This window comes from Chaetodon auriga, chromosome 9 (assembly GCF_051107435.1).
Source record: "Chaetodon auriga isolate fChaAug3 chromosome 9, fChaAug3.hap1, whole genome shotgun sequence".
In the NCBI taxonomy this organism is placed as follows: domain Eukaryota; kingdom Metazoa; phylum Chordata; class Actinopteri; order Chaetodontiformes; family Chaetodontidae; genus Chaetodon; species Chaetodon auriga.
In genome coordinates, this window is record NC_135082.1 from 14722057 (window position 1) to 14750050 (window position 27994).

At 42.2% G+C, this 27994-nt stretch overlaps 2 protein-coding genes across 4 annotated transcripts; both read left to right on the top strand.

Annotated features, from left to right (window-relative positions):
- The first annotated feature begins 2932 nt into the window (after nucleotides 1-2932).
- LOC143325998 (eukaryotic peptide chain release factor subunit 1) lies at nucleotides 2933-10250 on the top strand. Of its 2 annotated transcripts, none has more exons than XM_076739448.1 (11): nucleotides 2933-3096; nucleotides 3486-3596; nucleotides 5010-5185; nucleotides 5805-5944; nucleotides 6068-6206; nucleotides 6357-6547; nucleotides 7267-7396; nucleotides 7481-7654; nucleotides 7760-7824; nucleotides 7918-8065; nucleotides 9500-10250. In XM_076739448.1, the coding sequence occupies exons 2-11, from the start codon at nucleotides 3511-3513 to the stop codon at nucleotides 9580-9582; spliced, it is 1332 nt and encodes a 443-aa protein (XP_076595563.1). In that variant the 5' UTR covers nucleotides 2933-3096; nucleotides 3486-3510; the 3' UTR covers nucleotides 9583-10250. The 2 variants fall into 2 exon arrangements, with proteins under 2 accessions (XP_076595563.1, XP_076595564.1); XM_076739449.1 differs by having other exon boundaries at nucleotides 3041-3361.
- Nucleotides 10251-11681: 1431 nt separating this feature from the next.
- Nucleotides 11682-26203, top strand: fbxw11a (F-box and WD repeat domain containing 11a). Of its 2 annotated transcripts, XM_076738698.1 has the most exons (14): nucleotides 11682-11827; nucleotides 14249-14353; nucleotides 16527-16595; nucleotides 17294-17513; nucleotides 17840-18026; nucleotides 18323-18413; nucleotides 18859-18996; nucleotides 20491-20609; nucleotides 22826-23075; nucleotides 23220-23338; nucleotides 23594-23704; nucleotides 23797-23875; nucleotides 24531-24695; nucleotides 24819-26203. In XM_076738698.1, the coding sequence occupies exons 1-13, from the start codon at nucleotides 11789-11791 to the stop codon at nucleotides 24690-24692; spliced, it is 1689 nt and encodes a 562-aa protein (XP_076594813.1). In that variant the 5' UTR covers nucleotides 11682-11788; the 3' UTR covers nucleotides 24693-24695; nucleotides 24819-26203. The 2 variants fall into 2 exon arrangements, with proteins under 2 accessions (XP_076594813.1, XP_076594814.1); XM_076738699.1 differs by lacking the exon at nucleotides 14249-14353 and having other exon boundaries at nucleotides 11690-11827.
- The last annotated feature ends 1791 nt before the right edge of the window (nucleotides 26204-27994 follow it).

A 27994-nucleotide genomic window follows, 5' to 3' on the forward strand; every position in this document is an offset into this window, starting at 1 on the left:
CTTCACTCATCCTTATCTACCCTCAACCCTACTTAAGCAGATGGCCACAGATGGGAAAATAGAGCCCCATGAACCTGGTGGCATCTGTTTTGGGCCATGCTCTCCATAACTCTCCCACATGCATACCTATACAACACACACATACACACACACACACACACACACACACACACACACCACACACACACACACACACACACACACACACACACACACACACACACACACACACATACAGAATGCTTCCTTCTTATAGGCTGGTCACTAAAGAGCATGAAAGGTCTCTCTTGATATAATACAGAGCACAGTGTGACATTCTGGTTCTGGAAAGGGCAGCCATATAGGGTACACATTTATTGAGCATCAGGTGGCTATATGTGAGAAAATAGTTAATCATAGCTGATGAAACTGCAATAACTCACATATCACTCAGAACTGTATTTTAAATTTACATAATGTAAGTGACATACAATCTGCTCAGATTCAATCTGAGCACCTATGTGTTAATTCAGCATCCTTTACACACACATTATTAGTTTTGAGGAGACATAGAGATCTATTTCTGGTATGAAAAGAGCTGTTCTAAAACAGTAAAATACACTGAGTTGCATCCAGTAGATCTTCCCAACAAGTACCAGTATTCAGTGACAATTTAATTCTCGCTGCTATGATAAGAAATACAGATTCTTATTCAGGTAAAAAGGCTGTGAATTCAACAACTTGTCAACTGTCTGTGCTGCTCTGTATGCTCATGTGACGACCAGGTGAAATGAGGAATAGCAGCCCTGGTCAGCACAGCTCCCATCCACAGCACAGCAAGCGCCATCTATTTCTAAGCGACAGATCATTACAGCTCTGATGGTCGACAGATGGTGATGAATTGGCACTGAAACTGGTGCTGGACAATTTTGGAAGCACTCAATTGCACAAACTGCTATATCACTTCTTCTCCATGATGTAGTCATCATGTGAGTGCCAGATCCAGACAGAAACTTCACCCACTCCCCTGTTACACCAGAGATGGGTAACACCACAGGGACGGTCCTGCAGCTTGTTGCTTCATGCACAAACACAAGTTTGTTCTGATAGAAACAATCACAACTGACAAAACACTGACTAATATCCAGCATATGGCAACCTAATAAAATCAAACAAACTGCAAGCCACAATTAGTACAATAAAGACACAACAAGACCTGACTCCTGAGCATCTCATCAAGCAATAGGAAAAAGCCCCAGAAGCTCCAGGGATGTGATGCTCCTTCACCAACGAACAAAACATGCGAGATACTGTAGAAGTCCTTTAACCAATGCTGTCATCTAGTGGTCTAAATGTGTACAGGCCTGAGTATTCTTACACTGCTGTGCCGTGTAAATGGAAAAACACAGGGTGTTTGTGTATAGTTCTTCTGTTGAATTGGAAATACTTCAAACTTACTGTCTTGTCTCCCAATACTTTTGCTTCTGATTGAGGCTCTCACTGCCACCCCCTTCTGGTCAATATTTTCTTTAAGTATACCTTTAAAATGCCCTGTTGGGGGTTCTTTTAAAGCATTTTAAAAAAGATAAGATTTTGATGTTCAGATAGGGACTATGGTCCCAACACATGCCATATACTTTAACAAATTAACATAAATGTGGCATTAACAGCGAACAGAAACCTTTGAGTTCCAAATATTTTTTATCATGTCCGCTTTTAAAATAAGTTTAAAGTGTGTACTGGTGATGTTTTCTTTTTTCTATCACCATTGCTATCTCTTTTAAAAATTAGCAAATGTCACTGAGGACAAAGAGAGAGAGAGAGAGAGAGAGAGAGAGAGAGAGAGAGAGAGAGAGAGAGAGAGAGAGAGAGAGAAAAGGTCAAACTGATAAATTTCACTAAACATGACCCACCAGGCTCAGCAGTTAATTGCTGTGTTGCAGAGTGACCTGTAACCCTTAATAAGAACCACACTATACTTATACTGTACTCAGGCTGCAATCTCAGGCTTAAACATAGCTCACCCAGCATAAAACCCAGTAATTTACATCTACATCATCAACCTCAACAACAGAAGGTAATTTGATTGAACTGCCTGGCTTAAAACACCATGTTAGATTTCTTTTTAGAAATGGCTTCTATACCACCAGTCTCACTAATTGGACAGCTGACCTTTCTCTGCTTTGAAATTGCCCACTCATCAGTTTGGAAGCCACATTGTCACAACACTCATAGGCTGAAAGAATGGCTGAACCGTGCTGACTTGGGTACACAAAGGAAAACACCCGTATGTGTAATGTTCAAGACACCAGTTGCATCACAACATGTGGCAGTTAAGCATGAAATCTGGTTGATGAATCTGGTGAAGTGACATGCTGCTGAAGACACTGGAAAGGTTTCTGGTGTTCATTAATTGACCATAATGAAAAGTAAATCAAAAAGTAACTTCTGCTGTAATGGCTTTTCTTATTGTTGGATATTTCAGAAAACATTGGAACAAATTTTGAACACGAGGAATCGAATTCAACATCATAGTCACCAAATACAACTTTGTGGAGTAGACTTGTTTGAGAAAGCTGGCGAAGATGTTTTCAGTGACCAGCAGATGTCACTCTTCACTCTAAATATTTAAGAAAGTCACTCTACGTAAGCAAATGACAAGCGATACGTCGTCAAGCGATAAAGGACAACACCAAGAAGAAGTGTGGAAAAGTTGTAACGGAAGCAGCAGTGGAAAAAAATGTCTACACCAGTTAGGCACAGCCTGCTAAATCAACTCAAGTCTGTGAGTCATGTCACACTAACTACAAATCCCATCTTCTAACAGATATGGACGCCCACCCAGCTTCTACGAATTTTGTAACTTCTGTCCAATCGTTGTTTCGATATTTATGAGGATGTACTAAACAAGAGCTGTCATTGGTTTCTATGTGGTTTCCAGGAAGTGAACGCCACAATTCTAACCACCTCCCACATGTGAGCCCCATCGATAGCACCACGCGCAGCGTGTGGAGGAGAGAGAGAAACCGGTCTCGAAGGCAACGTCATTCCTCGGACCACCGACTCGACGTAGCGCAGCGGACAGACAGCGGAGCGGAGCGGCGTTGTCCGAGGCAGGTACCGTACCGGCTCCATTTATGCCGACATATACCCGACGTCTGAAAAGCTGACAATTGGTTTCCAGTAGAACAGAGGAAAAGTAGGTCGTATTAGATAAGAACAGGGTGGACGCTAGGGCCTGGCAGACTGTAGGCCTGTTATTCTCCGCGCACTGTACTGGCACAGACATCCCGGGTAAGGTCTTTCTATCACGGTCAGTCCAGCTGCCAGTAACGTTACTGGTCAGGTGCCTTAACGGACGCCGCGCCACTAGTTTGGAGAGGTACCTAATTCAGATAATTAGGACCAGTATTTTGTTAGTCTAATAAGACTTTAAGTATTGGTCAATCTGGTTGCTGGCCGGTTCACCGCATATGCTTTTCTTTTCTTTTTCCACGTCTTTTCAGGTGCTGAAGCGATTACAGCAGAAAGATGGCGGACGACCCCAGCGCGGCGGACAGGAACGTGGAGATATGGAAAATCAAGAAGCTGATCAAAAGTTTGGAAGCTGCCCGTGGGTAAGGAATCGATTTTGAGGTGTATTTTGAAGCAGCGGCAGGGCTAACCAAACTAGTGTGTATTGCCTCGAGGGATGGGGTGACTGTTGACCGCCGCAACAGCTGGAGATCGGATAAGTAGGGCCGAATTTGGGAGTGGTTAGCTTAGCATAGCTAACTTAGCTTACCGTTGGTTTTGCTGCTAGCCTGCTAATGCTAAGCACAAACTGCGTTGGCATTTGGCCTGTCTGAAGGTTGGAAACATTGTGTTAATTTGGAGGAATCTGTGTTTCGATGTTGTCAACGTTTGTGTTGTGGGAGTCATTGCGCAGCATGTTGTCCCACAAGGGATATAAGGCTAGTAACGGTGATGTTAGCCGTGATGCTAAAGAGACTCGGCAATAGACGTCATCTCTGGATAGAGGCCGCCATGGGTGTCTTTATCAAGACAGCACGTTGATGAAGAAGGAAGGCCGGCTATCTTACAGTTGGACTTCCATATGCCCCGTTGGACTAATTACACAACTTTTAAAATTACGTTTTCCTGACCTTCGCACATGTAGATTATTTCATATAGCCTCTTTTTTCGCCGAAAGTACACCAAGTCAGTTGCCTCATGGCAGCCGAGCAGGTCGGTGTTAACGTGCGATCCGTTAAAGCTTCACCGGCTCCAAAATGATCAATTGAGAATAAATCAACATCAGTTGTTTGCTCGTACAGGTACTATGGCCTCCTTGAATTATCAAACACGACATATGAAATGTGGGTGTTGCTACACTGGTTTCAAGCTCGCTCTGCGACAGCTTGTCGTTTAGTGCTGCGCAGAATTTGCTGTCCTGGCTCCACCGCCTGCCATGTCACACACAGTTGACCATTTGCCCTACATTCATCCAGCTGCTGCTACCTGTCCGTATGTGTGCGCTCGTGCAAGCGCGTGTGCAGTGTCAGCCTGTACTGGTATGCTTTGTCTCTTTATACTTAGTGAATGAAGAGGCAATATGAAGCAGTGGAACTGAAACTCAGTCCTCGGCTCAAGGGCAGAGATTGCATACAGTGTAACTGAAAGACCACCTTATTTGTCCCTTAGTCTCTCACACCTTTGTCAAGGTGATATTTTGCAAGGGAAGGTTGTGTGTTTACAAAATGAGATGGGGGTAAGAGGTGGGGTTACGTATCAGATAATAAAATGAACAGGTTCAAAGTCACCCCCCTGAATGGTCAAAGTTGAGTAGTTGGATGACACCTGCCATGTCAGTGTCATTTTGACACAGATATGAATTCTGTTGTTGCTGTGTCTAGCCTGTTGCAGTCTAGTAGTGGTGAAGCACTAATATTTATAGTATGTTGTTAGACATTATATTCCATAGCATCTTCTGTGTATGTATGCCGAAGTGTTTCTCTAAATCCTTACATTAAATCTTTTTCTCTGTTTAGTAATGGAACCAGTATGATCTCACTGATCATCCCTCCCAAGGACCAGATCTCCAGAGTGGCCAAGATGTTGGCTGATGAGTTTGGAACTGCTTCCAACATCAAAAGTCGAGTCAACAGGCTCTCTGTACTCGGGGCCATCACCTCTGTACAGCAAAGACTAAAACTCTACAACAAGGGTATGTGTTGTCAATAACATCCTTGCATACTTTCGCATAGAATTTTTTTTTCCGGGGCAGCGGGACGGAGTTCATTTTTAACACAATGTCCATGTTAAAATTACCTCATATTCCCAGTAACGGCCAGATAGATAGTTAGATTTAGTGTTAATTGACATTTAATCAGATGTTACTAATGCAAAGATGACAAATAATTATCTGCGACAGAAGGATGCGTCTCAATTTTGTGCAAATGTACCTACCCCTGTCAGCTTGTAACCAGTTAGTAAATAAGAGAACAGTATTTAAGTGGTAGTGGTAGAGGTGGTTACAGCATTAAAATTGCAAGGCTGGCAGCTATAAGCATGGGAGAAGAATGTATATTACCCATTATTACAGTCAAAGTGTGTACAAAATATCATTCATCTTAATAGAAGAATATTTCTTTGATATTTTGTCACAGAATGTTGTGGCCTCTCAGAACCTAGACAGCAACATAAGCATGGTCTAGGGTTACTACAGTAGAAAATACCTCAGACAAATATCAGGATACACCAGAAAGTGTACATTGTGTATGCATCTGTACAAAAGCCTGATATTTGTCTGATCTGTTGACCTCTGACTTTTTTTCTCTTGCCAGTGCCACCCAATGGTTTGGTCGTGTACTGTGGCACCATTGTGACAGAGGAAGGCAAGGAGAAGAAAGTCAATATCGACTTCGAACCTTTTAAGCCAATCAACACCTCCCTGTACCTCTGCGACAACAAGTTCCACACCGAGGTAAGAGCTGTTCTTGGTTTCTGTGTCTGCATATGATCTTTGTCTGTGTCTTTGTATTTCTATAAGTTTACATATAACGCTTTGTGGCACTTTCTCATCATCCCTCACTCCTCCCTAACACAGGCATTGACAGCCCTGCTCTCTGATGACAGTAAGTTTGGCTTTATTGTGATCGACGGTAGTGGGGCACTGTTTGGCACACTGCAGGGAAACACCAGGGAGGTGCTACACAAGTTCACTGTGGACCTACCCAAGAAGCACGGTACTGACCCACAATATTAACTCAATACTGAACTTTTGATATTTTCCACTGCACAGCATGGACCTTTAGAGAATTGATCAAATATAACTTTTTTTTTTAGTTTGTCGAACATTGTCAAGACTGTGTCACTTATCTTTGTTTTTCTTTTAGGCAGAGGAGGGCAGTCTGCTCTGCGTTTTGCTCGTCTGAGAATGGAGAAGAGACACAACTATGTGAGAAAAGTGGCTGAGACGGCTGTCCAGCTCTTTGTATCCAACGACAAAGTTAACGTAGCGGGAATGGTCTTGGCTGGCTCTGCCGACTTCAAGACTGAGCTCAGCCAGTCTGATATGTTCGACCCAGTAAGTCTCTGTCCATGTGTGCTCAAATAAGAAGCTGTAAAAATGAAGTGTTTACTGTGTAATACATCAGTAATTAACTAATGTGAATGACTTTTGATACTGTTGAGAATCTAGACTACTAGTTGGTTTAACTTGCTGACGCTGTTGTTTTTCACTTGCTGTTGTAGCAGTTTATTCAAAGGCAAATATGTCTTTTAAACCTTTTAAATACTCTATACAGTCATACCATAATGATGAGTACCTCCGTCAACCCTCTTTTAAAATCATTGTGCCATTTAGTGCAATTTGATCTTACACTACATGGCACCCCAAGATTATATTGCAAAGGACAAAATGTAAAGTTTATTGGTAACAACAGAAATAACGAACATGTTTGTAAATAATCTCCATGTCCCAGACTTAATGGAGAGCTTAGTTTGGCAGTTCTGTGGTTGCACTAACACTTGAGCAATAATAGTCTCAATGCTGGCACCTTTTAAGTCAACTTTGCAAAGCTATCCTGCCACAGCTTTGGTAGGAACAAAACCATTTTTTCCATGTTAGGGACTTAAAATACCAGAGAGAGAGAGGAAAATACCAAGGCTTAGTTGTCAAGCTGCTGGCTTTGGAGAAAAAAGTAAAATGACTATTCATATAACATATGCTTCTAATTATATCACTTAATGCCTGTGGATGCGTGTATAGTGGATTTAACCAATATGTGTCTTTGTTTTCTACAGAGGTTACAGGCCAAGGTTTTGAAGCTGGTGGACATCTCGTATGGAGGAGAGAATGGTTTCAACCAGGCTATTGAGCTGTCAGCAGAGGTTCTTTCTAATGTCAAGTTTATCCAGGAGAAGAAACTCATAGGTGAGTCCCCCTGTTGAGACACTGGAACAACTGATACAAAAGTTTTTGTTGCGATAGAGATTTTCCTAATGGTTATCTCCATAGGGCGGTACTTCGATGAGATCAGTCAGGACACGGGGAAGTACTGTTTTGGTGTGGACGACACACTCAAAGCCCTGGAGATGGGAGCAGTTGAGATCCTCATAGTCTACGAGAACTTAGACACCATGCGCTACATTCTACGTGTGCATGGGGCAGAGAGCAACGGAGCAGAGAACGGTACACAAATTACAAATTTCACATCTACCATTGTTGAGAAACAAGGCAATAAATATCATGTTAGGACATTATGCTATAATTTTTATGTCTGTTTGTGATTTTTAGATGAAAAGACTTTGTACTTAACGCCAGAGCAGGAGAAAGACAAGTCTCACTTCACAGACAAGGAGGTGAGCACTTCAAAGAAAAGACAGATTTCTGTGATTTAAGGTAGAACTGTTACCCATGATGCCATGTGTTCCTGACTCTGATTGTGTCTCTAGACGGGGCAGGAACATGAGCTGATCGAGAGCATGCCACTTCTGGAGTGGTTTGCCAACAACTACAAGAAATTTGGAGCCACGCTGGAGATAGTCACAGACAAGAGCCAGGAGGGGTCCCAGTTCGTCAAGGGCTTTGGAGGCATTGGGGGTAAGCACTCTGTTGTTTACGGCAGGGATTGGGAAGCTGGAATTGTGCATTTGTACATCAGGTTAGGAACATTGGTGGGTATGTGTAGCTCAGCAGTTATTTCATTCATAAAGGTTTTTCTGTGGCTCAGCGAGTAAATGTACTGTTCTTCAACTGGAGAGGTTCAAGTCTCCATGTATCCACCGTGCTGAAGTGTCCATGGGAAATATATGAAGGGTACCTCAGAAAGGCTTTCCCTTTTCCTTCCCCACTTCCTTTTTCATTTACAACCTGGAACCACATAAAAGCGTTGTCACATTAAAAACAGGACTGTCTTGTCAGGAAATATGTTGTTTGCAATACCGCAGGCCAAATATAAGTTGCTCTACCTAAATTCATTTTAAGCTGAGATCAGCAACGATTAAGACATTGATAGCCAAGGCGATATGATTGCAAGAATGTCACAGGCTAATAATAATCATCAGCTTAAGTCCATGAACAGAAGACTAACCTATGCAGGGTAGTTTATGGCTATGACTAATTCTCCTTAAATGGTGCCATTTCAGAGTTTTAGGAACAAACTCTTGTTTACACATAACCTTGGCTGCATCAAAGTCATGTAATGTGATATTGATGGAATAGCAAAAACAGACTTTCCAGTCTTCTATTTTTTCCTTGATTCACCTTCCTCCTGGCTTTTGGAAATTTCCCCACTGTGGGACTAATAAAGGAATATCTTATCTTTTGGCCACCCTCTGAGGTTTTTTTTTTTAATGAAGGGACACATGGTGGACAGGGAGGTAAAGAAATTCCGCATAGTGAAGGCTGAAATCTGGTTACCGTGCTGTATTTGCACTGTATGTCGTCCTCCTTTTTGAGGACGTGAAGGCACAAGAAATTTCAGTGTGTTCAGTAAAGTTTCACAATATCCGTGTTTGAATGTTGCCTCAAATGCTAATCTTAAGAGTGTGTGTGTGTGTGTGTGAGTGTGAGTGAATCATCTTGCCAACCTCTCAGTGTCATAATTTTGAACAGTAGTGGCATGATTAATCAAAGTATTCAAAATCTGCTTAGTATTGTTTCCTGGTAAGACCTCTCAGTCTGATGTGTTGTTCTCCACTTGACATTAATCTGACGGACTAATCATGCAAAAGATTTAAATTCTTTTTAAAACCTTTTTTTGAATAAACAAATAAAAAGAAGTTCCCTTTATATTTCCTCTTCAACCTGAAAATAATTTTGTTTTTTTAAATTCAGTAAGTAGCACTTTAAAAAAGAAGGATATCAGGAATTCATGCTTTTTAGATACAAATGCTCCCACCCCCATAGCTAATAGGGATTAACTTATCCTAATACAAATTGTTCGTTTAATGCTGCCACGATTAAACCAAACATGACATAAGCTGGCCGGCCATCACATTACCCTTGTTAATATACCATCCTTGTGTTTCTCAGGTATCTTGCGGTACAGGGTGGATTTCCAGGGCATGGAGTACCAAGGAGAGGACGATGAGTTCTTTGATTTGGATGACTACTAGGTAGTCGGGGACTGATATTGGGAGAAAAAAGAAAAGCAAAGGAATGAATGAAGAAATAAGGAAAGAAAAATGCCACCTCTCTTGCAGCAAGTGAGAGGTGCAACCATGTTGACCATATATATGACAGACACACCTTCCAATTTACCTGTCGCATACACAAACTTGCACATACATTTCATCTCTACACAAGACAAAGTACATTACACAGGCTGAAGAGGAGTGAGATTTTCTTTCATCCAGAGAGGGAGAAAGCCCTTCCTGAATAAATCCCTGCCTTAGAGTGCTGGTTCCTTCCCCTAGTTGGATTGGACTCGACTCATTTTTGTTCTTTTTTTTTTTTTGTTTGTTTGTTTGTTGTTTTTTTTTCTCCTCCCCTCCATTTTGAATGAACACAACAGCAAGTTCCCAGATTCCTCGCTGCCCCTAACCCAGTCTGAAGATGAACTTTGGACACTTCACATATAGAAAATATATTTTCCTTTCTTGCCTCATCATGTCCCTACCCTCTCTCTCTCTTCTCCTTCAAAGCTTTCTCTCTCTTCGTTTTTCATTTCATTTTTTTACTGGTAACTGCTGCTGTTGTATTTTATGAGAGTGGGGGATTTTTTTTACCTGGGTTTCTGTAGAGAAAGGGGGACAAAGTATTAAATTTGAACTGCTGAAAACCATTGATACCTCCTCATCTGCTGTGGTCTCAGTCCTGTGCTGTGTCTGTCCGGTTCTGGAAAGGCTGACCTTTTTTCTGCTTTCCTGTCTTTAAATGAATATATTGTGATAAGCCATGTGTGAGTGATAAGTGCGCATGACTGCTTATAGTTGATTCAGTTGTCTCCTTGGTTTATCGGGACCCACCGTCTCATGTTGAAATTGAACTCATTTTATATTTCAGAAAGCAAAGGTAGCAGATGTCTTGGATATAGGTATTCCTTAGTGCCCCCTTGATTATAAGACATGTTCAGGTAAAATTTCATTTTCAGATTTTCAAGAATATGAATCCCAAATAGAAGATTCCACCCATGACATATGTGATTGCCTTTGTAAATTAATCTGTGACAACTTCATGTGATCAGTAATTTGCTTGCCTCTATTATTAAGACAAAGGATAAGAGTTTTCATTCATAACACTGTGGATAAATGATGAGGACAGAACTACCTGAGGAGCTGTGCCTTGTTGAAGACACCAAACATAGATCTGTTCTTTCTTAAAAAAAAGATAAGGAAGTAAAACTCCATTAAGGAGCTTGCTTTGATGAATCCTCATAGTAGGCACTCGGTGTTGAGGAAGGAAACGAAACATCCTGCACGTTACAGCATTAAACATGTCCTGTGAAGATAACATTACAGTTCTGGGACTTCAGGATGTGACTCATTCAAACATATGTGCAGTCAACAATATTTCTTCAGTTCCTGTGGAATTCGTATGAAAGCATCTTCAAAGGTGAATTAAGGTAAAGGATATCTAACAAGTGCCCAGCTTGCTGAGTTTTCTGAATTGCATTACTGAATGAAGTTTGGAATAGGTCTTTTTACAGCAGTCTGTGATTATGCATTTCCAGGTTTTACTCTACAAAGTTACCCTGTTAACCCAGTGACCATGTTTGTGTTTTTTCAATAGGTCCCTGGTGTAAATATTATGTCACTATTATCCCGCTTCTTATCCGCTTGCTTTCATTTTAACCATGCATCATCCTGTTTGGATTTTCAGTTGGATGTGCAGTTTGGTTTGACCATATTCTCACGAAGCCCTTAAATCTTGTCACAACTTCTGGTACTATTTTATGGAGATGGATTTAAGTTACCATCTCCTTTACTCACACATGACATTAAAAGAGCCAACATCCTGCAGCATCTTTTAGCAAAGCTATGCGGATGATTGATTTTTGCCTTAGTGTATTCCTCTTCAGGATAGCAACAGCATCTTCATCCATTTGCCCTTTTGTTTGGGGGAGTCACCGGGGAAAGCCTTGGTAGCACGGTTAGCCAATCAATAAAAGGCAAAGCTGTGAAAGTACGCCCCTTTTGACAAAATCCATCCAATCAGCGTGTGTTTTCATTGCATGGGCGTTCCCATCCCCCACCCACCCTTTGACACTGCCCTACCAAAGCTGTGTGGTTGAGCGAAGTGAATGACGTCTCTGCATTTGCGGGCCGCCGACGCAGGGCTGGGTTTCCATTTTCAGAGCGAGTTTCGGGGGGGATCGTCAACATGGAGCCGGAGATGGAGGACAAAACGCTGGAATTGATGGTAAGATTCGTTTCGTTATGACATCCTGACCATCCGAAGTGTTTGGTATAACTCCTATATTGTGGGAAGCGCCGAGGCTCGATTCGACGGCCCGAATGGGCTGAAGCGGCTTGTCGGGAGAGGTGGAGGAGAAAGGAGGGGGGACCAGAAATCAGAGGGAGGGCCTGAAATTATCGATACAATTTTGCTAAGAATGCTCCGCATACTGGTCGAATTGAGAAACAAGACCTTTACGACAGCATCTGGTAAAGATATAACATGTGTTGTTTTGAATAAAATTGGCAAACAGCGGGGAAATTAAAGGGTTGATGTACAGTCGTCGGCGGAAGACAGCCGAGGATTCTCGGGGTAGCGTTCACTGCGGTGACGCTGCGCCACTTTAACTGGGCCCTGTCTGATACTTAGCCGTCCAGCTAACACTGGGGAGAAGGCGATGAACCACGTAAATTTACGGGTATGTTATATTATCTAGTTTCTGTTCAGACAGCCTATTTGGCAGTAGATGTGTGGAACAGTCAAACTGTTTCCATGATGTAACGGAATGTAGCTAAAATCATAACGATGTGCTGCTTGTCTGTTTATATTTTCAAAGTGCGTAGAAGGAAGTGTATTGCTTTTTCATTCACATAGCGTTACCACGATTAGCGAGGTAGCAATTAGCTTAATAGCTAGCATGCTAAAAATGCTAGGTATACTTGACATTCGTTAACAGACCAAAACAGTCAATTGATCAGGTAGGTAGAAGCATTTTTGGTAACCATAAACATTAACTATCATCATAATATTGTTTTCCTCTATACACGGTCAGATATGGTCAACGAGTATTGCCGTTTTCTTGTGAAATGATGATTTCTCGTTAAGGTAGCCATCTAGGCTAACGTTAGCTGACTAGTAGCTAACATTAACATTACAGGGGTCAAAGTGGTCGTAAGGAAGACGTCAAGTAAGATAAGGCACAAATGTGTTTGTCAATTAACTTACACATGGATAGAGTTGCAGTTTATTTTCGTTTGGCAAGCATTCATTCTCCGTGTATGTCCTCAGTTTCTCTAAGAAACAATTCCGTTTTATCGTTACACTTGCTTTTGACAAAGCAAGTTAGGCCTAGAAGGTAATATGTTAGACTGTTTGATAAGTTGTATGGACCAGATGTGTCCTGGGGGACACAGACTTACCTGAGTGAGCAGTTCGTGTCTATTTTTGTTAAAGGCTTCTGTCCACAAATACTCCTGATGTTTATAGGCTGTGAATAACTAGCGATATAAATGAATTGCAAGTGTATACACAAATTACTAATGGAGCCAACCAGTAGATTCCCCATCATCAGACAAAGGTCTTTAACAGGTCATCAAATTTGAACGGCCATTAAAATCACTTTGTGAAGGCAGAAAAATGAATAAGATGTAATAAATACACTGCTTTCAAAATGTTTCTTGTTGATCTTTATTTTGGCCTTTAAATTGGATTGAATAACAAATACTGAAAATAGAAATGTAGTCAAGTGCTAACAAGGCCACAGAATAACAAATCAATGTTGAGAAGAGATTATTAGTGTTGATGTGGCCTGAAAAGACATTTATTTGACGAGAGCTCATGCTGTATGTAGCCCATGGACTTTTACAATTTTACACCTCTCCTGTATTTGCTTGCTCTGAAGAATGATTACACATATTGTTCTTCAGGGTATATACTCTATGTACTATTAGTAATAATTATACATTTGTGCAGTGTTTGGGGACCATAATCTTACAGGCCAAAAGTGTAGAATTTCGTCTGGATTGTGTCTGTGTATTTAATTTTATTTTTATTTTTTTGTCCCAGTGTTATTCACTAACCACTCATGAGAGTGGGGATGGCAGAACAGCGGGTGGGGTTTCTGTCAAAACAATAGTGACAATAAATTGACAATTAATCCCATTGCCCCTCCCTCTCCTCTACCTATCCCCACCCAGTTCATGTCTAATAATGCTTCTGTGTGTATGTTTATCAGTCTGTATCTTGTGTGTGAAGGGGTGTGTGTTCCTGCGCTCACTGTGCCAATGTGTGTGTAGCTCTAATACTGGTTTTTCCCCTCACTATCCCCACCTCCTCCCCTCTTCTTCTCTCCTCACTTTTGATGGTTACACACCCCACCTCCTCTCAATTTTGTTTTTCCATTGTTTTTGAATTCTTACACTTTTTAACTCTCCTGTCCCGTTCTTCACCAACTCCTCACCACTTCCTTCCATCTGTCCATTCATTGATCCATCCATTCACTCACCTCCTTTGGTTTCCTCCTCCCAACTTCCCTCATCAACCCCCCCTCTACTTTTCCTTTACTTCTCATCTCTGGTCTCTCGCTCTTCCCTTTCTCTTCCTCCCTCACCCTGTCCACTTCGTTCTCCTCCTCCCGTCTTCCCTTCCTCTCTCTCTTTCACACAGTGCTCTGTGCCTCGCTCTCTCTGGCTGGGCTGCTCCTCGGTGGCTGAGAGTTTGTGTGCACTCAGGTGCCTGCAGAGCATCCCCTCCACCCGGGCTCACAACCAGGTTCTGCCTCTCTCCTCTTAATTCTGCTGCTCCTCCTCCTCTCCCTTCCCTTCCTCCCTCGCCATTTCTTCACCCTTCACTTTTCTTCGCCCACTCCACACGACTCCTCATACCACCTTGGTGCAGACAGCAGCACCCACTCACCCCCTCACCCTCCTACCTCCTCACCTTCCGTTGTCCTTTCCTCCCTGTTGGAAGCACTCTGCTCTCAGGTTCTTCTCTGGTGCGTCCTCAGACTCTCTTTGTTTCATACAGAATTGCAGCTTTATAAACTGTAATTGACTTCTTTATAATCATGTCAAATCATAGTTCTTGCATCTAAATTAGGGCCTAGGGTGCTTAAAAAGTCAAACAGTGATTGTGCCATGTCATGAAAACTGGAGACTTTTATAATCACATGAGTTTGAATAATAAACAATTTCCTAAATACTGTGGCATGAGGAGAGGGTTGGACGAAGGAGGTACCAGAGAATAACCCTGCGTTGAGGAGTAACGTTTTCTCCCCTTCTACCTGGAGGTGTGAGGGCCGAGGTGGGGGGTCTTCCTTCAAGCTCTGAGAGGCTACATGCTTGCTTGCCTGCCTGCCTGGCCAAACCTGGTCTGTCTGTTTTTATTCCTCCTTCCTTCTCTTCTCTGCATGATCATCACCACCAGCAAGCCCATTCTGGCTCCTTGTCCTGTCTGCTTTGGTCTTGGTACCTGACTTTTCGTTTGTTTGTTTGTGTGGTTGTGTTAGTGCCAACCACTGACAGAGAACATCTTTATTGGTTTTGCTCATGCAGCAGCATCCCCACAGAGTTAGATGGATAACTGCACTGAGCAAGATCTGGAACAGCTCTTGAAGAGACGGTTCTGGGTTTTGCTTAGAAAACAATATCTAGATAACTTACTAATCCTGTTTTTAAGGCCTCTGGAGAAGCACCAACACAGCAGCTATTAGAGTAGAAAGACAGCCTATTTTCTAGCTTTTTCGCCAACATAGCCATTTTCAAAGACTGTGACCTTGGCTCAGTCATCACCTACACAGATATGCGATATCATTGGCCCTCTCCCGAGCCTTGTGTGTCCTATTTCCCCAAACAGTTTGTTAACATACCTGGGAACAGGGAATATACTTTTTTTTTTTTTTTTTTTTTTTTTAAGAAAAAAAAAACACATTTAGGAGTGACTTTGCAGATAATGATTTGTTTGTCCCCTGTTTGAGTGTTTTACATGTATTTATGCTCTGACCAGGTTGTCCTGTTTCTACTCATTTCTGGGTATGCTTAAAAGTGTCTGTGTAGTTCAGGAACGTGCTGGTTTGATGAGAATGTTAATTTTACAGAATGCAGACATGTTGGTCCAAGATAGCCCACCTAAAACCAATTGTCCAGCATTCCCTCAGCCGAACCTGAAACCAGTAAACATCAAGCCCCCTAAGAGGATAGCAGGTGTATGTATGTTATGATGAATGTAAGATTATAATATTGCTGCCTGACTGTCCATAAGATATAAAAGAACCTGCTATATATTCTAATATATATATATACATAATTTCTTAGATTTTCATGATATCATTATTATTACTGTTCTTGTTGTTGTTGTTGAGTGTTAAGGGCAAGGCTGATTGGTCAGCCTGTCATTCTGTTACTGTCAATAAGTGATTTGTGCCATAACCCTGTTATTATAGTGACTCAAGTCTCTCTAGCTTGTTTGCAGTGCACTTGTAAAGGACTCTAATCATCGTAAGGCTTTAGTCATGCTAGAAATGGGTGGGATCCGGTTACCTCCCAGTTTTTTTCTTGACACTGTCCTCTCTATATGCTGTAAGACCAGTATCTGATTTTAGTTTCATTACTGTCATGTCTGAGCTGCTGCCAGTGACATACCCAAGATGCTGCAGTTTAATTTCCTGTCCAGACTACTTAGCCCACATCACAGACAAGCAAGCAAATAGATTCCTTTTGTTGCAGTGCTCAGTTTTTTTCACTCCATGTGTGTGTGTATGCACGGGTGTTTGTGCGTGCACGCCTCAGAAGTCATTATGTTTACCCTTCCTTGGCTGTCTTTGTGGCACTCTTGTGTCCAGCGCTGTCCACACTGCTGCCCTGGCTCTCACAGTGCCTTTAACACAGATGCAAAGAGAACAGAACACTAACCCGCACCTTCTCTTTGTTTTGTTCTTTTTCTGCAGAACACATCAGGGATGGAGTCACAGAACCTCGTGGACGATCTGTCGCCAAAGAAGAACACAGTTCTCAAGGTGTGTGTGTTTGTTTTTGTGTGTGTGTATCAGTGTCTTTAAACTTGCTGTATTTCAAATGTGTGTGTATATACTGTGTGAATGACAAGCCCTGACAATCTATGAGTTGTGTACTTTTATTTGATTCTCCCACCAGCCCTCCATATGAAGGCTGATAAGTTTTTCAGTTCATCAAATACTTTTAATGTTACATATGATTTATTAAGGATGCTGTCACATCTTATTTTTTTAAATCAACATCCTGTGCCCCTCATGCCTCTGTTCAAGTAAAAACCTCACACTGATGTTGACAAATACTGTTGACTTCAGTGTTTATTGTAAAGCATTTTTTCCTATTGCCACAGACCTCCACCACTGCGGGCTTCTCATGGTTTAATAAGCTTTAACTTCATCCATGCTGAAACAATAAGAGCCTCCTCTTGATCCTGCACACAAAATTTTATATGGCTCAGTTACGTACACTCATTTCAGCAATGGGGGAAAAAAAAACTTCAAAGTAATGATTTGTATTAAGTAATGAGATGTGTTGAAGATGTTATGCTAGAAAATTGAATATACAGCTGAAATGAATTCCTATGAAGACTAGACGAGTGCCCGAACTTGACTGATGTGCTTCTCATGAATCTCTCAAAACACTCTAATACAAATACACATAATAAAACATTTAATAAATCACATTGTACCCCTGATCTTTACAGCTCACTAATGGTCCTGTTGTGGGGTCCCGCAAGCGTCCGTCAGAGGGGAACTATGAGAAGGAGAAGGAACACTGCATCGCCCTGTTTGACCAGTGGTCGGAGGCCGACCAGGTGGAGTTTGTCGAGCGCCTGATCTCCCGTATGTGCCACTACCAGCACGGCCACATCAACTCCTACCTCAAACCCATGCTGCAGAGGGACTTCATCACTGCGCTGCCAGGTACAAATACAGATATGAATGAAATGTTGAGCAGCAGCCACTCCAGTGTGAGCTCCATCTTCCATAACTGGAGTGTGACAATGAGGCCCTCTTCTAATGTGCATAGCAGCTACAAATAGTCTGCCTAAAATTTTCACCCAGGTTTTTATATAATTGATTTTAAGGCATTTTTAAAAAATATTTGAAGTCAATGACAACAAACATGCTTTACTTTTGAAAAAGGAAATCTGAAAATAATGATCCCCAGGCACAGATAAACCAACCAGATGAGATCCTATTAATTTTGCAGTGAGCACTCACTCAGCCCCTTCTCTTCCTCCCTCCAGCCCAAGGCTTGGATCACATAGCGGAGAACATCCTGTCTTTCCTGGATGCACGCTCGCTATGCTCGGCAGAGCTGGTGTGTAAGGAGTGGCAGAGGGTCATCTCTGAGGGTATGCTGTGGAAGAAGCTCATCGAACGAATGGTCCGCACCGACCCGCTCTGGAAAGGCCTGTCTGAGAGACACCAGTGGTGAGAACTGACCCATTTACACACACACAGTATCTATCTATACTTTTGTTTTACACTGAGATTTAAAAATGGCAGACACACTGGAAGAAATCAAGAGGATGCTCTCTGGGAATACAGGCAAAGTGCTTGTTTTCAGTGTGCTCGTTAGTCCTCTAGTTCTGACTTATAATTTAGGATAAAGGAGAGCCTGAGGAAGTATAGTTATACTTGGCTGGTCTTGAGTATCTTTTGTGGGTGGGGGAAATAATCCCTGTAGATACAAAGCAGATGTCATTCTTATATATGTCTTGCCCTAGGGAGAAATATCTGTTCAAGAACCGCACATCAGAAGTCCCACCCAACTCCTACTATCACTCCCTTTATCCCAAGATCATCCAAGACATAGAGGTAAGAGACCGTGAGATGGATTTCAGTGTTAAATGAACACATGTTTGTACCATAGTATCTCAAAAAGGTCTTGAGTAGATGCATCACTGGCCGACATGTGGCTTGTTTGTAAAGATTTTAAAAAGTTGGAAAAGTCTGATTTAATTGGTTGGTTGAAATATTAGTGTTTCAGTATGTAGTTTACTCACATGACAACACACTGCAAATGTTGCTCCACTCATGAAGAAAAAGTTAACTGCAGCTAATTAATGAATCTGAATTGATTGTTTTGGTGTTAATTCTATTCTGGTCACAGCAGTCTTATGACCACGTCCCACCTCGCTAGGTTTCACATCTGCTCTGTTCGGTCTAGTAACATTACATAACGTGATATTGCCTCCATCTTGTCTCATTGGTTGCTCTCTGTGTCTCTCTCTTTGTCATTGCTTCTACCTCTTTCCTCCAGACTATTGAGGCTAATTGGCGATGTGGCAGACACAACTTGCAGAGGATTCAGTGTCGCTCAGAAAATAGTAAAGGCGTTTACTGTCTCCAGTACGACGATGACAAGATCATCAGTGGCCTTAGGGACAATTCCATTAAGGTACGTGTGTATAGAAGATCAAAGACTCTCTAAGATGTGTGAAATTTGGATCTGGCTGACTTTATCTTTGCCGCTGTGCCCAGCCACCGATCTCTGGCTCTCTTTCTACACTTCCTGGTTCAGAACTGTGTAGAGATATGTACAGTGGACGTGTTGGCTGGTAGTTTGATTTGCAGGTGAATGAAAGGCTCTTTTGTTATGTTCTAATATAAGTCTTGTCATCATTTTCTAAATGGATGGTATATGAACTGACAATGTACTGACAGCTCCTGGAAACAAGCTAATTGCCTAGAATTACAGCCGATGGCACATGTTCTGTAAAACAGCAAAGCTGCAGGAAGTAAAACTGTCATCAGGGCCAGTTGATGAAGTTTGAAACTGCTAGATGTGTTTACTGACTTAATTTTGACATCCTTTTTGTTCCACCTTTCTTTTTATTTACTGGTTAATTGAGCTGTAGAGACTTAAATGTATTTTGCTGCTACATTTTTTTTACGTTTGCAAAGTGGTGAGTGAGGTTAGTTGTTATTCCCTCTATGGTCATCACACTGCACCCACACAGGTTATCAATGATGAGTGCATCTTTTTTTTTTTTCAGAAAATGAAAAGTATTGTTGTCTCAGTCTCTCAGAAAGGAGTTTTTTCATAAACACATTTCAGTTTGTGTGTAAAGTTATAGCACAGATAAATCCAGTTTAAACTCTTTAAGGGGCGACTACAAGGCCCTTGTTATTTTTTTTCCTCCCAAATTTAACACCTTTTTTTAACACATTTTTACCTGATACTTCTGTTGTCATTTTTTTGAATATCATGACTGTGTTTCATCGCCGTGAAGACTGGTAACACATATAAACATCAATGTGTACATTCGGCTGTTACATGGAAACACTAAACATCTAGGCCGTCGGTATATTTAAGCACCAGCAGTGGAGAGAGCCAACAGTGTTGGCTGTGAGAAAGACAGGCATGCTGTGTGTGTGGTTGTTTTCTCCCAACCTGGGTTTGCGTATTTATGAATTGAATCTTTTCTCCCGGCTCAGTATGACTTATCATCTTATTGTCTATGGCGCTGAGCTAAACCAGCAGACACTGAGACACAAGTGAATTACAGGATAAAAGGACTCAGCTCCAGACCCGTTGTGTTTTCCACTTATCTGTCTGGCCTGAGAGGAGAGGAGAGGAGAAGATGCTGAAGAGGAGGGGAGTAGAGAGCGAGGAGACGAGCAGATTTGTCTTCTTATTGTTCTGGAGGAAGCTGACGCACACCCAGCGAAGAGTTGAATGGCTCTTAGAGCTCAGCACAGCAGTGGGGAAATGGAGCATGAACACTGATGAGAGAATAGGCCATTCTTAGCATGACCCAAATCTGCAACCTTTTCCCAACCACTTATTTTTCCTCTTTCTCTGTGTCCCCCTCTGTTCATTTCTCCTTCTCACTCGGCTTCGCTTTTCTTCCTCCTTTCTCTCCTGCTCCTGTCCTTTTCCTCCTCATAGATCTGGGATAAGCAGTCTCTGGAGTGTCTGAAGATACTGACCGGTCACACAGGCTCAGTGTTGTGTCTGCAGTACGATGAGAGGGTCATCGTCACCGGCTCTTCTGACTCAACTGTCAGGTACGAAACATCTTGTTACAGAAGGAACACACTGTGTTTTGGAGTAGGACCCGAACCCGTGCCAGCAGGCTCATAATTGATTGAAATTCCAGTAGAGAAAGTTGTTACTCACAGGTAATTAGGCTGCATGTGTGGATGACTTAATGGGATTTTTGCACAAGTGCTTGAATGAAATGTCAGGTGTTTATTTATATTTACTTATCTTTAACTTTGTCAACATAATGAGAGAAAAAGCAGATGGTCATTTATAAGTAATACATGCATTAACCTCAGAAATGATAGATACTGTGTAGTCATCAGGAAAACTAATGCCGCTTCTCTGTATTTATTTTGGGGTTGATTAGTCACTCGGGGTGTATCGGTAAAGACAAGTTTACACAAACATCGGTGCTGAAGCCCAGAAATACACGAGATTCTTGTTTCATGTATGGAAGTGTGCAGAAGCTGAGGCCGAATAGTTGATTTTAAAAGCTAGAGCGTGGGCGTCATGCAACAAATGTGTTCCTGCAGCACTAACTGAAAGGAATGCTTCACACTGGAGATCAGGTTAGGTCAGATACACACGGATATGTGTAAATGATAATAAACCATACATACCAATAATAGGTAGATTGTTGATTATACATTATTATATGACTGGTAACAGCTGTGGCCAGACGAATTATGTTTTTGGGTTGTCTGAGCAAACGTACTTATCCGTCCCATTCTCCTGAACGCAACATCTCAGGAATGCTTTGAGGGAATTTCTTCACACTTGGCACAAAGGCGCACTTAGACTGATGAACTGATTAGATTTGGGTGGTCGAAGGCCAAGGTCACTGCGACCTCACAAAACAAGTTTATGGCTGTAACCTATGAATTCATGTGCTAATTATGACAAGATTTTGTACAAATGTGTGAAGAAGGTTCATATCCAGAAGGTCAAAGGTCAGCGTGACATCATAATGTTCTACAAAAACATTTTTTTAAGTCGTTACTCTGAAGCAGGAGGGGAGCTTGTGACGTATTTCGCATTTGGTCGGACACTGAATTGGTGACACTAATGTTGGGTGTCCACCATGAAACTGTTCTGTGCTGCTGGGTTGAAGATGTGTGTGAAGCATCCAACTTTTTACAGTGTGTAGCTTTTTTACAGCACGCATATTTGAAGCGTTGTAGTCCATCATAGACTCAGTGGTTTTGCTGATGCTGAGCTTCAGGTGATTGTTGTTGCATTGATGTCGGGACATAGATGTAAAAACAAGTTAACTATTCTATCGTTGCAAAACCTGCTTAACTCAAACTTGATGCAAAATATCTCGTGCAAAATTCACCTGCTATCAGATTTGTTAAGTGCAGTTGATTTAACCAGTCAGTTTGGGGGAAAAAAATAGAAAATTAATTTCAACATCATTTGATTAATAACATTTCTATTAAATGGACCCTCCCGACCATATTGCAACCATCACATGGAACATAAAATATGTTTTGTTCCATAATGAGCAGGATTTAGTATCATTACTAGAGATAGAGCATATATTTAAAGAGCTTGTGTGTGTGTGTGTGTGTGTGTGTGTGTGTGTGTGTGTGTGTGTTGACGCTTGGCTACACAGAAGCTCAGCATTAATTCTCTTATTACTTCACACTTCAGCCACACTCATTGGGCAGTATCCAAGGAAAATGTGACTTCACTTCCTTAGCAACAGCTTGACAGGCACTTTGTTTGTAGGTTTGGTTGTCAGCTTTTCCAGTGTGTTCTGCATTTGACTCTTAAAGCCCAGCGGTGCAGTTCAGTAACATGCTCTTCACAGCCGTGTGTGTGAGACTCTCCATTGTAAAGCTAATAAACATAATTCTCATGTCTCCATTGTTTTCCTTCTTCCTTTGCTCCCATTACATGCCTTTTCCACTCCCCATCGTCAACCTTCTTTTCTTTCGCTTTGACCACTCTTCCCACTGCCCCCATCTCATTTTTCTTTCCTACTCACCCCTTCCTATCTTTTTCCACTTTTCTCACCCCTTTGTCGTTTCTTCCCTCCCTTGTCTCACACCCCTCCTCTCTCGTTTCACATCCCCATTTTTCCTTCCTGCCCCATTCCACCTTTTCTTTTCCTCTCTCTGTCACCTTTGCCCTCATCATTTGGCCACTCTGTCATCTTTCCCTCCTTCTGTTTCTGTTTTTTTTTCTTCCTCCTGTTTCTCTCCATCTCTCTCATCCTGCCTCCCCTCCTCTGCAGGGTGTGGGAGGTGACGACGGGCGAGGTACTGAACACACTGATCCACCACAACGAGGCAGTTCTTCACCTGCGCTTCGCCAACGGCTTGATGGTCACCTGCTCCAAGGACCGCTCAATTGCCGTCTGGGACATGGCCTCCCCTACTGACATCAGCCTACGTCGTGTCCTCGTGGGACACCGGGCTGCTGTAAACGTGGTCGACTTTGACGACAAATACATTGTGTCTGCCTCAGGGGACCGCACCATCAAGGTAACGAGCAACCTTTCATGTATTCAGACCTGCTGAGACAGAAATTTACCAACTTTCAATGTGAAAGATTGAAAAGAGAAAAGTGGACATGAGAAAGTCATTTGATTGTGAATTGTATTAACCAATGGGACGTCACCCCCGCAGGTATGGAGCACTAGCACCTGTGAGTTTGTGCGCACTCTAAATGGTCATAAACGGGGTATTGCCTGTCTACAGTACAGAGATCGTCTGGTGGTCAGCGGCTCGTCTGACAACACAATCCGGTACGTGTGTGAGGTTAAACATGTACATGTTTTATATATCATGTAATATTTATATTGAAATGTGCTTTGTTAGAATAATACTGGCAGGTTATTTGACACACAAGTTAGACCAAAAGTACTTTGAGTGCAAGGTCATTTTTCTTAATTCAATTTAATGATACAAAGGGCATTGTTTCAAGTGCTGTACTTCACTAAAAGCTATATGAACAGTCTGGACTGTATGTTAGGTGTTCACCCAGGCTTCTCTTTTTGCAGGTTATGGGACATAGAGTGTGGGGCATGTTTGCGAGTGCTTGAAGGTCACGAGGAGCTGGTGCGCTGCATTCGCTTTGACAACAAAAGGATTGTCAGTGGCGCCTACGACGGGTCAGTCTCGTACATGCACACACACACAAAGCTTTGTGCACAGAGACACATTGTGTTCCTGACGTTGAGTCGTGTCATGTTTCTCTCTGCAGCAAAATCAAGGTGTGGGACCTGCAGGCAGCCCTGGACCCACGAGCCCCCGCCAGCACATTATGTCTGCGCACTCTAGTGGTGAGTATCACGGATTTAGCCTGTTGCCACATGGCTGACGGAGGCAGCTCGGGCACAAGTGTCTTAAGCTGCAGTTCTGTTAAAACACTTTTTCACATGAATTTTAACAATCACTAATAGTACATAATTCCTTCTGATTTGTATATTGTTGGTGATTTTAAGAATAATTAAAGAGACAACCACTTGCTTGTTAAGTGTGGGTACAATAAGCTAAAGCCAGTGCTCTTTAATACAGTAGTGCTGCAGTGAACCTTCATGACTGATAAAATGATCCATTTTTGTTGAAACTGTTCAGAGAGGGACACATTTACATTCACATCATTGGTCATGTCGCTGTTGAATTGTATTGCATTACACTGAGAAGTGTTTCTATATATGGCATCTGAGGTTGGCTTGGCAACATGGTGTAGAGAGGTAAAACCAAAATCAAAGATTCAAAGTATCCTCTCATATAAACCTGTGGATGAAGTCCAGCCATTCCTGAACTAAAAGATTTTATTTGTCAAAAGAGAATTGGTATCAGAAGATAAGTAACAGTCTCGCATTTTCCTCTGGATGGTCGACCTGCTATTTCAGCTGTGTATCAGTGATGTCACAGACGTCCGTGGCGGCCTGTATGCACACCACATCATTTCTTAATTCGTTGTGTTTTTAGGAGCACTCTGGCCGCGTGTTCCGCCTCCAGTTCGATGAGTTTCAGATCATCAGCAGTTCTCACGACGACACCATTCTGATTTGGGACTTCCTGAACGTCTCGACCAATGGCCAGTCAGAGGGACGGTCTCCCTCCCGCACCTACACTTACATTTCTAGATAGCAGGTATAAAGACACACGTTCACGTTTAGCTGATTAGACCTTTCATCCTGCATCACACATAATGTGCATACTTCAAAGAATGACACTCGGTCAGTTTGTTGATTGCAGACTCTTTTCTACCCCCAGGTGGCGCCATCCACCGCACCTTTTCTTGGAGGAGCCCAGGGCTGATTGGCTGATGGGTGCACCCATCACGGAAAAGAGCCCATCTCTTCTCCTTCCTCCTCGTCATCTCTCTGTCCACCTCCCACCCCGCCCCCGCCACCTCCACCTCCCTGCCTGTTCTGACAGACTCTTGAGCTTGTGCCCATTGCCTGCCAGTACCGTGACATGCACTCACAGACACGCGCACACACAGGTCAACACTGATGAGGATTCCCTACTACAGAACCAACGCAACTCTCCCAAGAAGTTCACCTTCTACTACTAATTTATGTTTTGTAAAGTACTCTAATGACAGTATTAACGTAGACATTATGTAAGTCACAAGCTCCCCTTTGTCCCTGTGATACAAACTTAAAGCAGCTTCTGCCCCTCAGTTTTCAACCCCTGCCAAAACAGGTTTCCACAGATATGGAATCGCTTATAGATATATATTTATATATATTACACACACATATACACACATACACACACACACACACACACACACACACATACATATACATACAGTGGCACAGTTGGACAGAGGATGACCGGAGCTGTGATGCGGGAGACAGAGACTCTTAACTCAGCTCCGGGATTGGAGGGAAGGACTGGAGATGGAGGGAGTGAACGAGGGAGAACTGTGCCGGGGATGACTCCCGCTCCCTCTCACTCTCTCTCATTCCTCCCGGTCTCTCTCCGCCCCCCCCCTCCTCCTCGCTCCCCTTCCCCTCTAACCCCCAGAGATGCACACTTGCTTGGAATATGGGGGCGCGCGCACACTCAAGTTTGCGTGAGTGTGTTTGTGTATGTGGACTTGTGAAACGGCAGAACAGAGCAGAAGCGTCAAACAGACAGACATGCATGTGAGGCTGCCGTGGATACAGCATCCCGGTACACCTCTGCTTTTTTTTTTTCTCTTTAACTCTTACTTTCTTACTGTTTTTTATTACTGTTATTTTCTCATTTTATTTGAGTATTTTGGTTCTTAGTACAAAAATCATACTAAGCGTAGTCCTCTTTCTCTCTCCCTCCCCTCCCCTCTCTCTCTCTCTCTCTCTCTCTCTCTCTCTCTCTCTCTCTCTCTCCCTCTCTCTCTCTCTCACTGTCTTTTTCCTCATGCTTTCTTCTAACTTCAACCCTTGTTCATCTGTCCCTTTCACTCCATCTTTCTCTCCCCCATCATCTACGTGCTTGCTTTGGTTATGAGAGAAGCTGGAACTCAAGAGCTCAAATTTAGCTGTAAACGGAGTTGTCTTGTCAAAAATTGTGTTGTATATTAAAAATGATTTTTTAAAGAAGAAAATGACCTTATTGTGAATAAAGTACTTGACAGTGGTGGAGTGTTGAGCCAACTGTAACATGAATGAGTGTCTAATTGTCTGTCTGTTCTTGTCTTGTGTGTATGCGTGGGTGTATTTGTGCTTCGCTGCTTCTCTATCTGACATGTTGGTACAGCACTTGGTACTTTCAGTCCGTTCCTTTCGTACTTCGGGCGAACAGCAAGGAACCTGTGGCTGTCTGTCCTACAAACAGCTGAGATTTAAGATATTTGGAATTTTATGTGGAATTCCTGATTGTTCACAGATTTTTATTTTTCAAACAATTTTAACTTAAGATCTAGTGACCAGATTTTTCTGAAGACCGCTGCATTTTATTGTCCTCCCGAGTGGAACTTTCTCAGTTGACCAGCTCAACTCAAATGCTTTCATTTTTTTGCTCAGACTAGTTCGAGAAAGGAAGTTCACACTCAGCTGAAAACTGAGTGTGTCTGCATGCGCACTTGTATCCTGCTTTTGATCTTACTTGGAACATGTTGAAATGGAACATGAGAACGCTGGTTATTCATATGTCTGTGTGATTCTACAGTGTCCAGGCTTCTGATGATCTGTGTACAGCTGTGTCTTACTTTCTCCCCCTCCCAGCTGTGATTTGTACCAACGTTAGTGTGCTAGTGTGTATAGCGTATCCATGTGTCTCAAAGCTTCGATATGATGTTAACAATAGCAACACGTAACCCAGATGCTCCAGATCATTACCAAGATATACCAGTGCGCATGTAAACATTCACTGAGCTCTGATGGGACTGTGACAGAACAATAGTGAAGAAGTGATAGGATGTGTGATGTCACAAAGGTTTTTAAATCTGCATCATTAAAAATTCCCAGGACAGAATACACAAACCTGCCGCAGCAGCAGTTCGACATAAATGATCTCCTGTGGGTGACATGTGAGCCTCTTGTATCAACTGTGCTTTCAATATGGATAGCAGCACTTTGGTAGGTCATTTTAAATCACCTTTTAGGCCCATAACTTTCTATATGTTGTAAAGAGATTGGGTTTTTTGATGCACACTGGCCTTTAGTTGCTTATATTTAACTTCCTGCAAACTTTCAATCACATGTACTCACTTTATTGGCAATGTCCCAGTCCTGAGACCCTCATCTGGTGAAATTAATTGAGCCTATATAAAACCTTAATAGAGTCAGTACAAGTGAATAAAAGATTGTACAACTCCAGACTAACTTAAGGTCAATTTGCATCAACTAATTTCCATTTTAAAGTCAACTTTGTTTCATTTGTAACCACATTTTATGTGTGTTACAAACTCACTGTCATCAGTTTTGATTCCAGTGTGCAAAAACTTATTTTCATAATTGTTACTTGTTACAATGTTGACATGAAGTCACTTAATGTGAAACAAATGTTGCTTTGTGATGACACTTGCAGTGTATGCAGGATGGCCACCAGGTGGGAGTATAAACCCAACAATCTCCTGCAGGGTAACATGTTTATGAGACTTGGGTTCTGGCTGTTTGGCAGTCAAGTTTGGATTCTAAATAACCTGCTACAGTAGATCACATACTCAGTCTTGTAAACACTGTAACTGTGAAGGAGGAATGTATGTTTGAGATGCTCAAAGTGGTGCTTTTATAGCAAAGATCTGGCTCTTTAACACGTCTGTCTGTTATTGCACGGTGTGTGTATTCTCTCGACTCGGAGAAGGAGGGGAGTTGGCCTCCTGACGGGGTTGGTTTTCAAAATTTCTGGGTTTAGTTTAGTATAGTAGAATGTTTCAAATTCTGGGAATAAGTTATGTGGGATGGATTTGTGCTTGGTGGAGCACCATTAGTATATGATGTGTGTATGCGTTGGAT

Bases quoted from the DNA above. Each gene is read 5' to 3' on its own strand.
- LOC143325998 (XM_076739448.1), top strand. From the start codon at position 3,511: ATGGCGGACGACCCCAGCGCGGCGGACAGGAACGTGGAGATATGGAAA. The intron at 6,207-6,356 runs GTACTGACCCAC...TTTTTCTTTTAG, and splicing joins GGACCTACCCAAGAAGCACG to GCAGAGGAGGGCAGTCTGCT. The intron at 6,548-7,266 runs GTAAGTCTCTGT...TGTTTTCTACAG, and splicing joins AGTCTGATATGTTCGACCCA to AGGTTACAGGCCAAGGTTTT.
- fbxw11a (XM_076738698.1), top strand. From the start codon at position 11,789: ATGGAGCCGGAGATGGAGGACAAAACGCTGGAATTGATG. The intron at 18,027-18,322 runs GTGAGAACTGAC...GTCTTGCCCTAG, and splicing joins CTGTCTGAGAGACACCAGTG to GGAGAAATATCTGTTCAAGA. The intron at 18,414-18,858 runs GTAAGAGACCGT...TCTTTCCTCCAG, and splicing joins AGATCATCCAAGACATAGAG to ACTATTGAGGCTAATTGGCG.